At 35.5% G+C, this 14,723-nt stretch overlaps 1 protein-coding gene across 1 annotated transcript in view; it reads right to left on the reverse strand.

Annotated features, from left to right (window-relative positions):
- The window catches only part of LOC150110118 (glutamate receptor-interacting protein 1-like), a 311,102-nt gene that overhangs the window by 72,243 nt on the left and 224,136 nt on the right, over positions 1-14,723 (reverse strand). The window contains exon 14 of the mRNA XM_090397962.1: positions 11,627-11,771. Coding sequence (XP_090254088.1) covers positions 11,627-11,771 — 145 coding nt within the window. The remainder of the gene's footprint in view (positions 1-11,626; positions 11,772-14,723) is intronic.

Below are 14,723 nucleotides of genomic sequence, written 5' to 3' on the forward strand. Positions count from 1 at the left end.
TTGGGGCAGTTTCGTGCAACCAAATGTGTTAAGGTTAAGGTAGTTTCTTAAGGTAGCAGCAGATTCAATGAAAAGTCTTTTGTTTCTTTTGTCAATTAAAAGTATGTATATTTGCTGCAATTGAGTAAAGTGGCTTTCTTCCAGTGTATACTGACTATATTGATTTCCATCTACAGCCACTCAGGACTTGCTGACCATGCTTTGGACACCCACCATAGAATATTTTGTCCCATAGTTTGATAGGAATGCCTGAATCTAGGGTATGGAATATTTTAAAACATGCAGGGGAAATAAAATAAAATGTAAACTTGCATCATCTTTTTTGTGGCTTACAAAACATTTAGAGGGAATAGATGTGTTATAATGAGAGAAATAGAGTGTCTTTTGTATGGATTGGGAATTGCAATCAAAACCCATTCATCTTAGCAGAGCAGGCTATTCAGACAAAAGCTTTAAATTTGTTTAAGACAGCGAAAGAAAAAAATGACTGAAGTAGAAGAAACATTTAATGCAAGTGTTGGTTTTGAGTGATTTAAAAATTGAGTTCAGTGCATAATATTAAAATTCCAGTGAGGCAGCCAGTACAAATGGGGATGCAGCATCTAAATATTCTAATGTTTAAAAACAATACTCAAAGATATGCTGATCAACAAATCTTTAATGTGGATGAAACCAGTTTATTCTGGAAAAGGATTCCTTCCAGAAATTACATTTCTAAGAAAGAAAAAAAAAAAACAGTTCAGTTTAAGCTGCTAAACTGTTTTGAAAAACAATAAAGATGTTTTGTCAGTGTAAGCTTATCTTTAGGAATGACATTTGGAAATTTTTGTTTTTATTCTGCTCTTTATAACTACTCTGTGACTTTCTTAACAATATGGGGATGCAGCATCTAAATATTCTAATGTTTAAAAACAATACTCAAAGATATGCTGATCAACAAATCTTTAATGTGGATGAAACCAGTTTATTCTGGAAAAGGATTCCTTCCAGAAATTACATTTCTAAGAAAGAAAAAAAAACAGTTCAGTTTAAGCTGCTAAACTGTTTTGAAAGACAATAAAGATGTTTTGTCAGTGTAAGCTTATTTTTAGGAATGATATTTGGAAATTTTTGTTTTTATTCTGCTCTTTATAACTACTCTGTGACTTTCTTAACAATATGGGGATGCAGCATCTAAATATTCTAATGTTTAAAAACAATACTCAAAGATATGCTGATCAACAAATCTTTAATGTGGATGAAACCAGTTTATTCTGGAAAAGGATTCCTTCCAGAAATTACATTTCTAAGAAAGAAAAAAAAACAGTTCAGTTTAAGCTGCTAAACTGTTTTGAAAGACAATAAAGATGTTTTGTCAGTGTAAGCTTATCTTTAGGAATGATATTTGGAAATTTTTGTTTTTATTCTGCTCTTTATAACTACTCTGTGACTTTCTTAACAATAAATTTAAATTATAAGTATATTCTTTTTATCCTTTACTGTAATATTTCATTAATAAACATATATTTAAAATTTTTTAATTACCTGTTTTCATTGAGCTGGAATCAATTGCCATATTTATAAGTACAACTAGTGCTAAACTATATCACATTTGAATAATGTGACCACTTCGTGGGATTCATTATCTGCACTAATTGAGACCTATGTGTGTGTAGCCTATAGCAAATAAAACTGGGGGGGGGGGGGGGGGAAGAATGATAAAATTTAAATTTCAATAAACAGAGTTTAGAAAATTCTTACTGGCGAAGGAAGGATAAGAGCAGTTTCTCTGTTCTCCGTTATGGGTTTTATATGAAAACATACATCCTAGTTATACTGTATCTACTACTGAAATACTACTAAGAAGTAGACAAAATAGAGAAGGAAAGTAAGAGTAATTTCCAGTAGGTTAGATGTATGAATCTCAGGAAAACTAAATGATAAGAAATTATGTTACTGTTTGCACCCATATTTTACCTAGTATAGGCAAATACATGCGATTTCTATACGCTACTTTGCTACTTGAATATCAGCAACATATGAATTCTGTTAAATTCTACCAGTGATTAGTTACAGTATCTCTACAGAACTAGCTTGCCACTGTTGAAAACTTAAGTCTCAATGTCTGTGATATGACTCGCTATGATATAAGACAGGAGTGGGCAGCCATTATAAATAGCATCCATCTATTCATTGGACATCATCAGATACCCATTTGGTCACTCAGTTTCTCTGTGATATGCCACACCAATCCTCGGCAGGTGGTCCTGTTGTATGCTTTTTTTTCTGGAGGCTTCAATTCTGAAGATCAGTCAATTCAGACACACCATCCATCTCATTGACTGTCTACTCCTTCACCTTTTCCTGGAATTTTTACCTTTTATTACTGTTTTGAGACATCCTCCTTCCACCCTTTCCATATGTCCAAAGTATTTCAACTTTCTTGTGATTATCCTTAAGGAGCCTTAAAGTTCTACCAATCCTTTTTTTAGCACTCATCTGTTTGTCCACCTTACCTTTCAGTATATGATATCATCAACAGTCTTCTGTAAACCACATCTCAAAAGAAGCTATCCTTTTCCTATCAGATGATTCCAAGTGGCACATCCATAAGTCGCTATGGGAAAAACAGCCACATTCAGAATTCTGAACTTTGTTCCTGTGGAGATAGATCCATCCATTCTTTCTGATTTTAGACAAGTCTATGACTGTGTTTTAACCATTCCTAATCTTCTTCTGAACACCAATTCTTCACATTAATAATGGATCCCAGATACTTGAACTTGCTGACTTTCTCAATTCTTTCTCCATTAAGGTACACTTGTTTCTCAGGAGCTTCCTTGTCTGTATTTTCTTTGAGAACCATAATCTTTATCTTGCAAGGAATGAACCAAAGTCCTCTGTTCTTACTGATCTTATAACATAGTCAAGGGTTTAGCCTAGTATTTCCTTATCATTACAAAGGAGTAATGTATCATCATACTTCAGATTACTGATGAATCTGCCACCTATCCTAATTCCTGTCTTAAGCTCATTCATTGCTACATGCATGATTGTCCTCAACATAGATACTAAACAGGTGAGGAGAAAGTACGCATTCTTGCCTAACTGCCTTTTCAACCTGAAGCCAATCAGGTAATCCAACGCTTGTTCTTAGATGATTGGCTTCAGGTTGAAAAGGCAGTTGGGCAAGAATGCCTACTTTCTCTTAATCTGTACAAGTTAGCTAACAACCCAATAATGTGTTGAGGAAAACCCATTATTTTCATTACTTCCCAGTTTTCCATGCTGGACACAATCAAATGGCAAACTGAATAAAATGTCAATAAGATGCGTGTGGGACAAATTTTTTTTAGCTTACAACAATTCATAGGATTATGTTTAGGATTATCAAATGGTGTATAATGATAAAATTGTCCTAAATGGTTATATGTTATTTATTGCAATATTTATACATACTGATATAATTGATTTTTATTAATAAAAACAAGAAATAAAAATTCCAAATAAAATTAAATAATATGATTATAGTTATAAAATACAAATACATTTCCAGAAACTAATTGGGGAGAGTGAAGTAGACTGGAATGAATGATGACCATATGAAATAGGTAATGAATAACTCTTTAGTGGAATTTATGGAGATTCAATTACTGTATTAGAAGCATGGAAAAAAGAGGATGTACAAGATTTGCTTTCTGGGAGGTAGAATGATCAGGGTGACTGAGATGTTGGATATGAGGAGTAAGCAAGCAAAAGAGGTGGTAGTGATTAGAAACTTAATGGAGTCAAACAGCACTGAAAAAGGATTAAAATAATATTTAATTCTTTCAACATTACTATTATTATTATCATCATCTGACTTCCATGGAATCAGAGACTCATCGTGGGAGGTACACACTATTGCACAAAATGCTCATCCAACCGTGTCTTAAACTGATTCAACATGTCTACATTCACAACACACTCAGCAATGCATGATGCTCACCAACCACTCTCCATGCAAAGAACCTTCTGCTCACACCCTCCTTATACAGAGTGTTTCAAAAAGAATGACCTGATTTCAAATAATTATATTTGATAATGAAAATGTGGTACAGTTACAAAATAAATTTGTAACTGTACCACACTCGTACATGTGAATGGCCTTGGCCATTCACATGGTACAAGTTGCATTCATTTGTGGTTCGTGGTTGCAGAGATATACAATTTTCAAATCGGGATGTTCTTTTTGAAACACTCTGTACAGTTTCCAGCGATGGCTTCTTGTTCTACCCCCCCCATCTCCCATTCTGTGCAAAAATCTATTCCATGTCTACCTGATAATAACCCCTAACTATCTTATATATCTCAATCGTATCTCCCCCCTCCCCAACTCTTCCTCCCATTCATGAGGCATTGCAACTTACATTCTCTCAATTTGTTCTAGTACTCCACATTCCAAACCACTGACCATCTTTGTGAATCTTCTCTGGATCCTTTCCAACATATCCTCATTACCATGAAAACCTGGCAACCAAAATCTGTTGCCGGGATTATATGGATTATTGTGATTGTGCACAATAATCCATATGAGGCCTCATCAAGGCCTTATATGAATTATTCTGCATGTCCGGGTCCTCCACATCACTGCCATTATCCGATGTGATGTCTTCACAACTTATGCAATGTGGCCCCCCGAATTTCAGGTCCTTCCCCATCATCACTCCTAGATCTTTAATCTCCTCTACTTCCTATAAAGTTTCCCCACCAAGTGTATACTTTGCATCCCATCATTGTTTACCAAATCTTAAAACCTTACACTTTGCAACATTGAACTGACAGTTCCACTTACCTGCTCATTTATGCAATCTATTCAAGTTCTCCTGTAAGGCCATAATATCCACTTGACTCTGAATTGCCTCTCCCCAATTTTGCATCATCTGCAAACAGCTGCATATCACTAGTTAAACCCATCGCAATATCATTAACATACAAACTGAACAATAATGGTCCCAAAACTGATCCCCTGTGGCACACCACTAATGACCTTCCTCTTTCAGGATACTGCACCCCAATATTCCATCTTAGTCACAGAGATATCTTCAGGGCTTCAAAAGAGGTATACCGTAAGTAGACATAGTGATACAAAATTATTTCCGTTATTAATTTTGTATCGATATCTTCAGGACGTAAAATATGGGACTTATAACACACAGACAAAAGCAACACAAAACAAAGTGAAACGTGGATGAAAGACTAGAATCCAAACTAAGTGTGGCACACTAAAAGTACCTGTTGGTAGCATAGGATGGAAACTGGAATCCTGAAGTATTACTTTCAACTGTTTCCCATACTTTGCAAAGTTTTATGCAACCATATTTCTTCAAATTAGGCTGATTTTTGAGACCAGCAACATATTCCAAAAAATAGCGTTCCTCTTCTAAATTTACTGCAGTCTTTTTCCAATTGATTCTATAAGCTGTATCCAAAGCCTGGTCTGCAAGACCCAATTGGCCATAGTAATGACCAGATGCATTTTTTTTTTTTTTTACAATAAATTTAGTTTAATTCTTTATCCAAGTGTGAGCAAACAAAGTTTGCACCTGAAAGTAACTTCAGGACTGGGGTAAGGTGGTACAACACTGGGTAACTCATTGCAAAGGTGGAGCAAGCTAACATCACTCCTATCTCAGTATCTCCCATAATGCAAAACACATCTCCTTGTGGATATGTCTAATGTTATGCATTAAGGGAAGGGCCACTTCCCAGACTAGTTTCGATCTTTATTGAAGTCTCTTCAGTGGGAGCCAGGCCCAAGTGGAGATACCAGGCAGAAACATTAGCAAGGTCATCTCTACCTATAGGAGTTGCCAAACGGTGTGCCACCTTTTTAATAAATTACTCTGGATTTAACTTTAGATTAAAGGATTAAACTAAATTTATTATAGTCTAACCAAGTGAAAAATAAACTTTCAACATCTTTCTCTAAATCCCGAGTAATTTATTAAAAAGGTGGCACTAATAAGATGTTAGTTTGCTCCACCTTTGCAATGAGTTGCACCACCTTACTCCAGTCCTGAAGATACTTTCAGGTGCAAATGTTGTTTGCTCACACTTGAATAAAGGATTAAACCAAATTTATTATAGTCTAACCAAGTGAAAAATAAACTTTCAGCATTTTTTTTTTGTTCTTCCTTGCAGATGGTGGCTGATCTTCCTGCCTGTCTAAGCAGGCCAACTTACAGGAACAGGGAACTCTGTATATACAGCAGCAAGAGAGAGAGAGAGAGAGAGAGAGAGACTTGGTCCTTAGTGGAGCAGATATGAATAGCTAGCTGTAGGTGGGCTTGAAAGTAGTGCAGAGACTGTATTTCTTTAAGATTTTGGCTATTTTTTTCTGACATACATGCACCTTGAACATAGGAGGATCTGGATAGCATTACTAAAATCTTTCAGAAGAGAAGGCTAAGGAATAGGGAAAGGATTGATTTTTTTTTTTTTTTTAATACTATGGGAACTGTAGCCATTAGATAGAAAGAGTATGCGGCGTATATGAATGAGTTCTGCTTCAAGAGAGGCATCATTTGAACAAAGTTGTAGGCTGTATTGGTCAGTGTTTTATTGATACCATATTGTTGAGAGTGGTGGAGTGATGGGAAATGTGGATGCATCTGCCTATATGAGTGGGTTTCCTGTATACTGAAAAGGACAGGTTACCATTAGGCAGGCGTGTGATCAAGGTGTCTAAAAAGAAAAGACTATTATTAGTTTCCTTTTCCATAGTAAATTAGATTCCAGAGTGAAGACTGTTCATGTGACAAAAGAAACAGTAATGTGTCTGGGTCATGAGGCCAAATAGAAAACATATCCATATATCTTAGTCAGATAGAAGGTTTGAGAAGGGCTGAGACAAGCACTTGTATTTCAAAATCCTCTATGAAAGAATTGGCAGAGAGGAGAGAAGATGAAGAATCCCTCTGTACCATTCTTTTTAATATTTCAGAAGCCTCTATTTAAAATTCAAAATGAATTTTTAAAAATAAACACATCAAAAAGAATAACAGTGTTTTAGCTGATAGAAAAGCGATATCTTCTAAAACCATTCCTCAAGTTCAACCTCTTCATATAGTAGTTAATCTGTCATCAAAAAGGCTTAAAGAAGCTGCTGTCAACATCCTAAGTCTCGGCTACAATTTTGCTGTTACACTGAAACAAGTATTGGCATTAGATCTGATGTTCAACGTGAAATATGTAACTTGGTTCCTGAAATAGCTGACAACATTAGAATTGACACTGCCAGCATTAATACTAGATCTTTGCTTCCTAAAAAAAAAAAAAAAAAAAACTACCATATTGCTAACTCAACCCTCAGGAAGCTATACAAAGAAAAGAGTATTAGGCATCATCAGAGCTGATAAGGGAAGTAATATCTTCATACCATTGAATAAAAAAATGGATATCATTCTCAGAAACTGTTCCACTTAAACCTTTAGATTATGATCCCACTAAATCTCAGATCAAGAAATTAAAAAGCCTACTGAAGGAGTGAGGAGAATGAGAGAACAGGAGTGCAAAATAAACAGAGAAATGGGAGAGTCCGAGTGGACAGGGAGAAAGCATGAGAAAGGTTGATGCAGGAAGATGAAGTGAATGAATGTGTGAGTAGACAAGAAAGGAATGGGATGCCTGGGATGTTGGAGGAGAGTATCTGGATCTAGAGAGTGAGTTTTGGAATGAGTAATGAGAGAGATAGAGAGGAATGACAGGGGAAGGCATTGAGAGTAACATCTAAGAAGTGATATCAGTGGAAATTTTTATAGACCCCAAAATGAACTGTTATCATTGTATGAGAATGTCCGAAGTACCAGAAATAAGGAGAACAAAATTATTGCATTCATTGAGCTCATTCACACAAGAACAGAGATGAAAGGGTATGATGATTTTTGTGAAGATAGAAAAGGTAATAAAGAAAGTGGAATGCTGTTGATTATAGTAAAGGAGTTGTGAGAGTTTTAACCATGTAAAGGGGAAATTGTGTATGGGTATGAAAATAAATTATTATACAGTATGGCATGAGGTAGAGGTGAATAGAATGAAATATTTATATATTGTTATAGACCTGGTAATGTGAACTTTATATTATCATGCCTATAGCAAATTAGCCAGATAACAGGAAAAGAGTGATCATCATGGGCAATTTTAATTATGGGAATATAGACTAGGATGATGAGGTGGCATCCAGAAGTAAAGAAAATTTAATTCCTCAAGATTTTGAGAGACAACTACCTAAGGCAGTACATAACAGAGGGACAGTGAAGATTGAGTCTTGGATTTTATCATCTCATCAAAGGATGTCAATTATAAATGAGTGGTCTCAATTCTTCAGAATTGATTGATTCCCCTGCTTACACTCATTTCTCCCTTTGATCTTTTTGAGGACCCACTCATTAACCACTTATTCGTGTTCCGGTTTCTATCCTCTGGCGCAAATTACATATAATATGACAATTTCACAAATAAAATCTCGCATTCAAAGACAATAATCTAACACCACTACTTTCTTAACTGCAACTGTGGCTCGTGGCTAAACAAACAACAATGGACAAACTGTTTGCCATTGTTGTCCGATCAAACATATTCGGGTTACTTTCTGCCACTGTCATTTGATTAATACTTATTAAATTTAAATTGAACTTCATATTATTTTTGTATATTATTATACAAAAGTTTTTAATGATAATGTAAAATCTAATTGTTTTCATTTAGTTGCATGAAATATTTTATGTAGAACTGTTAAATATTTGTGCATACATTTTTAATTCTCAACTCGTGTTGTGAGTAAAAAAATATGTTAATTTACCCTTTTATTTTATACTCTGTTTTTGTACCACCCGGAAGTGGCTCACGTACCACCAGCGGTACGTGTACCATAGGTTGAGAATCCCTGCTTTAAGGTATTTCATCCTTGTGAATGTGACATCATGTAGAGTTGGAGTGCAGTGGAAAGAGAGAAGCAATTTCCTATGAATGAGAAGGAGATATATAGGGAATTGAGTAAACATTACTAATAAAACTGTGGGACTTGGTGATGATATGTCATCATCATGTGTTCTGAGGGAATGTGCCAGGGAGTTGACATCTGCCTTGACATACTTGTTATGAATCATACATTGGGCCAAGTTCCAAGTTCCAAGAAGTGGAGGGAAGGTAAGATTGTACTGCTTCATAAGTGAGGTACAAGGCTCAAGCTTTAAATTACAGGCCAGTCTATATGTCAAGGGTTGTGGTTAAAGTGTTGGAGAGATTAATGAGGAACAAGATCCAGAACTGGATTGAAAGTAGCATTCTCTTTGATGATCAGCATGGGTTCTATAGGAAGATCATGTTTTAGTAATCTGCTTACTTATTACAATAACGTGATGGGTGCATCAGACAAGGGATTTGCATACACACAGTGATATACTTAGACTTTGCAAACTTTTGATAGATAGATACATGATAAGTTGATAGTTAAACTGGAATAAATAATATATTAGCATGTGAGATTGGAGACTGGCTATCCAATAGGTATCAGCAAGTTATATGGGGAAGCAATATCCCAGAAGAAGAGGAAAGTCACTAATGGTATTCCTCAAGAGTCTGTTGTTATGGCTATTGTTGTTAAACTACATTGATGTTAATGATACTAGGAAAGGTTTGAATACAGACATTCAGTTGTTTACAGATGATGCAAAGTTAAGAAGAACCACAAGTAGTAGACCAGATGTTGTACCTTTACAAGGACTTGAAAAGACTGAGTTAATGGGCATTGGAATGGGGAGTAACCAGTTCAATGTTGCAAGTGTTAAGGTTTTAAAATTATTATTATGGGCTACTCCATGGAGTCCTTAGACTAATTGAGGGAGGCCCTAAACATCATGCCAAGCACTATTCAACATTCATGCAGCATCTATCATACTTTGCTTTGAACTTATCCACAGTCATGGTACTCACAACAGACTCAGGCAACCTATTCCACTCATTCACCACTCTCCAAGCAAAAAAATCTAATCTTGATACATCCTGTTAACCAGTGGCGCACTCAGGATTTAATCTTGGAGGGGGCCGAGTGCTCAGGATTTAACCTTTGGGGGGGGGGGCCGAGTTGAGTAGACGTTTTGCGAATACACACTACACATCGCATACGACTTATAACTGAGCATCTGCAATGATTGCTAATTCATAAGTAGCACACAACATAAATTAAAAAAAATGAATTTTAATTAGGAAAAGATTTTTGGAAATTTTTCTAGTGTTTTTTCCTTTTCTTTGGGGGGTGCCCAGGCCTCTCCCCCCCCCCCTCTGGGTGCGCCACTGCTGTTAACTACACTCTTGCTCAGTTTCCAAGGATGGCCCCTACCTATCCCCCTCAATTAACTGACCCTCGAATGGGTTTGTGCCAAATGAATTCTTACAGCACCATGTAACCAATCCTTCATATACTGATTCACCCAACTGATCTTGCACTGCTATTGAATCATTGAGGGATTACTGTACATACAAATTTCTACTATAAGCCTGGATGTGCAAAGTAACATGCAAATGGAAAATACTGGCAAAAACATATACTCATGAGAGATTTTGACTATGGAGGTAGAGTAAAAGAAGAAGGGGACATTTTTTAAAAAAAAAAATTGAATTTATATAAATACTCAAGATTAACTACTGAAAACAGCAGGTGATGTGGGCACCTAGATCTTATGACAGCATTAGCATATTTGCAGCCTAGACAGTCACTTTGCTCTTAAGGAAAGTGGTCAGGTCTTAACACCTAGGAGGTGATAAATCATGTAGAAGTTTGGATTAAGAAGGAATATATGTGGAACATATATTCCTTCTTAATGGAATAAATGCAAAGAAGAGAATATTGCACTAAATAGGATATGGTAAAGGGATATTGGAGGAAAGCAATATGGATCTGAATTCAGAGTTTTGGAAAATAAATCAGGTAGGGATTAAATGGATGAGTAGCATAATTAACTTGTGTTCATTTCTTTAAGCAAAAGCGAAACATAAGGAAGTATAGGAGAGAATAAATGACTACTATTTGGGATTTTTTTTTTTTTTTTGGTCAAATTTATTTTACAACAAAGTTATACCAACTAGTTTCACCAACTGTGGCTGCTGGCTTTATCATACTACTCCCTTAAACACATAAGGGAGTAGTATGATGAGTAAATTCATGAGCATTTCATGAATATACAACACAGGACAAGAAAGGTGACCAAGCATGGTAAGGAAGGCAAATCAGATTATGAGATGAAATTAATTGAGAAGGTCAACTAAAATCCCAAAACGTTCCTCTGCTACATAAGTAAAAGGAAGCACGATTATGAAAGGAATGATGAATGCTGGTAGTTAAAGTCGAGCAGCAGAAGAAATAGTTGAATTGCTAAGTGATCATTTTGCCAGTATATCATCCAGGCAGAGATAATAGCATATGATGTAATGGTAAAATTATCCTAACATGACAGTCCAATACTTTATAACTGATAAACCACTGCCGCTAATAAAAATCTCTATCACCTAAAGACATCTGTGCCACTATGTAGTAGCAGTGATATTCACTTGGCCAAGTATGCCAACAAAGCTCTTAACTTTTGCTAATTCAAATATGGGAGCCTACCTTTCAGCAAGACCACTTTCAGTGAGGCCAGAGATTATAATGGGATCAAAAGGCTCTTCACTACCTGATATGGTAATACCTAGAGGTCCACCATGTCTTACAAGCTCCACAGTATAAACAACTGATCCTGTAGCATCAGGTTCCTCTATAATGTAAAAAATTTTATTATTAGAACAGAAACATTTTAAGATAAGCTGGGTATCAATTAATTTTCCTACTTTATGAAGAAAAATCTTTAGCATGAAATATATAAAACTTATTTTTTGTAGCATATACCACTATTGATAATTTCATGATGTCAAGAAATAAATTAGTGAATAACAGAACTATATTATTGGGAATATAGTTCTGTTATTGTCCTTAAAGTTTGAAACAAGAACTGCAATTTCTGATATGAATAAACATTATCCATTGCAGTGATCAAATCTGTTTATAATCTTAAACTTGTGAGGGAATGTGGTGGTGGGAATTAATTATTATATGGGCACTTCCAGGGAGTTCAAGGATTTGCCATAAGACCACTCAATCCACACAACACTTATTCCCCCCCACTCCTTAAATTTGTTCAAAGATTGACAGATGATATGCTGATGAGTACAGAAAATAACAGTGTTTTCTCAAAAAAATGCAAACTATAAAAGAAGAATTAGAATATTGCAGATGATCTCAGAGGAGTTGTGTCCCCCCCCTCCAAACGAAGGGTCAAGGAAGCCATAGTGATAGTGACTCCGAGGTTGTTTAGTGCAAGCAGAAATTTTAGATATTTAGTGGAGTGTTGCCTTAAGCAGAATAATGTAGAGGGAGATGATTCTAAACTTTTCATGTAGGTGAAACTGGAGTCGCACGGCTGATATTAATGGACAACTATGAAGACATTAAATAAATTTAGTTTAATCCTTTATCCAAGTGTGAGCAAACAAAGTTTGCACCTGAAAGTATCTTCAGGACTGGGGTAAGGTGGTACAACACCAGGGCAACTCCTTGCAAAGGTGGAGCAAGCTACCAACACTCCTATCTCAGTATCTCCTATAATGCAAAACACATCTCCTTGCAGATATGTCTTGTGGCCCGGTTGTGGCCCTACTCTTAATGCATAACATTAGATATATCCGCAAGGGGATGTGTTTTGCATTATAGAAGATACTGAGATAAGAGTGTTGGTATCTTGCTCCACCTTTGCAAGGAGTTGCCCTGGTGTTGTACCACCTTACCCCAGTCCTGAAGATACTTTCAGGTGCAAACTTTGTTTGCTCACACTTGGATAAAGGATTAAACTAAATTTATTATACTCTAACCAAGTGAAAAATAAACTTTCAATATGAAGACATTGACTAAATGCAACATGTCAGAAAAATAGGAGTTGTTTAATGGATAACTACTTCAGGCAATATGTGGGACATCATCATTATTATTATTACACTCTTCATGGAATCAGCAGACTTATTGTGGGAAATTCATTCAACTGACAAGTTTATTGCACTGAATCTTAAAATACTTAACACTCCTTGCACTAACAACATATTCTGGTAAAGCATTCCATTCACCCACAATTCTCCATGTAAATAATCTACTCCTCACACCTCTCTTCACCACACTCTTACATAACTTCCAGGGATGGTCATTGGTTCTTCGTGAGAAATGACATGAGCAATGAATTTAATAATGTGTCATATAGTAAAATCAGACTAAATTACCACAATGCCACTAGCTGGTGAGAGCAACCATATGGTTTTTTTCATTGAACAAAAGAGATGTGTGCCCATGAAGAACTCAGGAAATAGATTAGCAACCTTCCATTGCATGAACATAATTGAAAGAGGAGCAAAATGAGCAGTGTCTGGAACTTAATTTAAGACATTTACTAATGTCTTAAATTAAGATACTTTATTTAAGGTACTATCTTAATTTAATGGATTAAATTAAGATAGTACCTGTCCTTAGATATAGTTGGAATGAAATGGGTGGATAATAAAATTATGCAAAACCTCAGAGGAAAGAGGATGTTATGGAGTAAGTATTAAGTATATAATAATAACAAGACAGCAGAAGATATTTATCAACTGCATGAGGAGTATAAAGGTACAAGCTAAGAAGATAGATAATACATGTGGTAAAGAAGAAGAAACTGACATATGAAAGAAGAGAGCTTAAGCAGCAAAGCAAAATATAGAATTCTATAATAACATGACAGTCATGCTGACCACATTATTATGGAATTCTACAGAAAGCCAAGTATGAAAAACAGACTTTAATTGTAAGAGATGGCATGGGCAATATCTGCTAAAGATGTAGTCAAAATACTCAGAGCATTTTGTCAGTGTATTCTTGTTGGAAGATTCTGAATTTTGAATATAATGGAAAAAGAAAAGACTTGCATTTAACCATAACACGTAACTGCATGACTGTGTCAAAATATGCAATTATCCATTATATGTGATTATAGGGACACCTAACAGGATCACAGGCAAAGAGTATTAATGTGAGTATAATTCAGTTGCCAGTATAAATATCTTCCATAAACAAATCACTATGTACATTACATATGTAATGATATATGAGCCGCTCACTTGCCAAATCGATTAACTCCATAAAACAAAAAAGTGGAGAAAAGTGATAAAATAATATACACTGTTTTTTAAAATTCCTTTAAAAAATAAATTCAAATAAACATTGTAGAATGTAATATTGCAGATGTAGCTTTTATCTAACGACATATAAAATGTATAAGATAGAATATCCTTGGAGTAATCATTATTATTATTACAATTTTTGCGTAACTAAGGAAGGGAAAGCATGGTGGTGGTGGAGTACTGCTTATAAGTGACGACCTATGTCCTCTAAGAGTGAAGGCTTTGGAAGGCAGTGACACTAATGATTTTGAAGGCGTATGGTGTGAGGTAGAGGTGGGCAAGACAGGATATTTAGTGGGGTGTTGCTACAGACCCAGATGCAAAATATAGCATCCCAGGTTAACTTTAGTCAACTAAGTAACACAAGGTATAAGGGAAGTGATGGGATCAAGGGGGTATTGCAGTTTATGTATACTATTGCCAGAAGTATTCAAAATAAGGTTGAGGAGTCTTTGTAATGGTTAGTA

The sequence above is a fragment of the Typopeltis vanoorti genome, chromosome 1, assembly GCF_054136105.1.
Source record: "Typopeltis vanoorti isolate ZY-2024b chromosome 1, IOZ_Tvanoo_1.0, whole genome shotgun sequence".
NCBI lineage: Eukaryota > Metazoa > Arthropoda > Arachnida > Uropygi > Thelyphonidae > Typopeltis > Typopeltis vanoorti.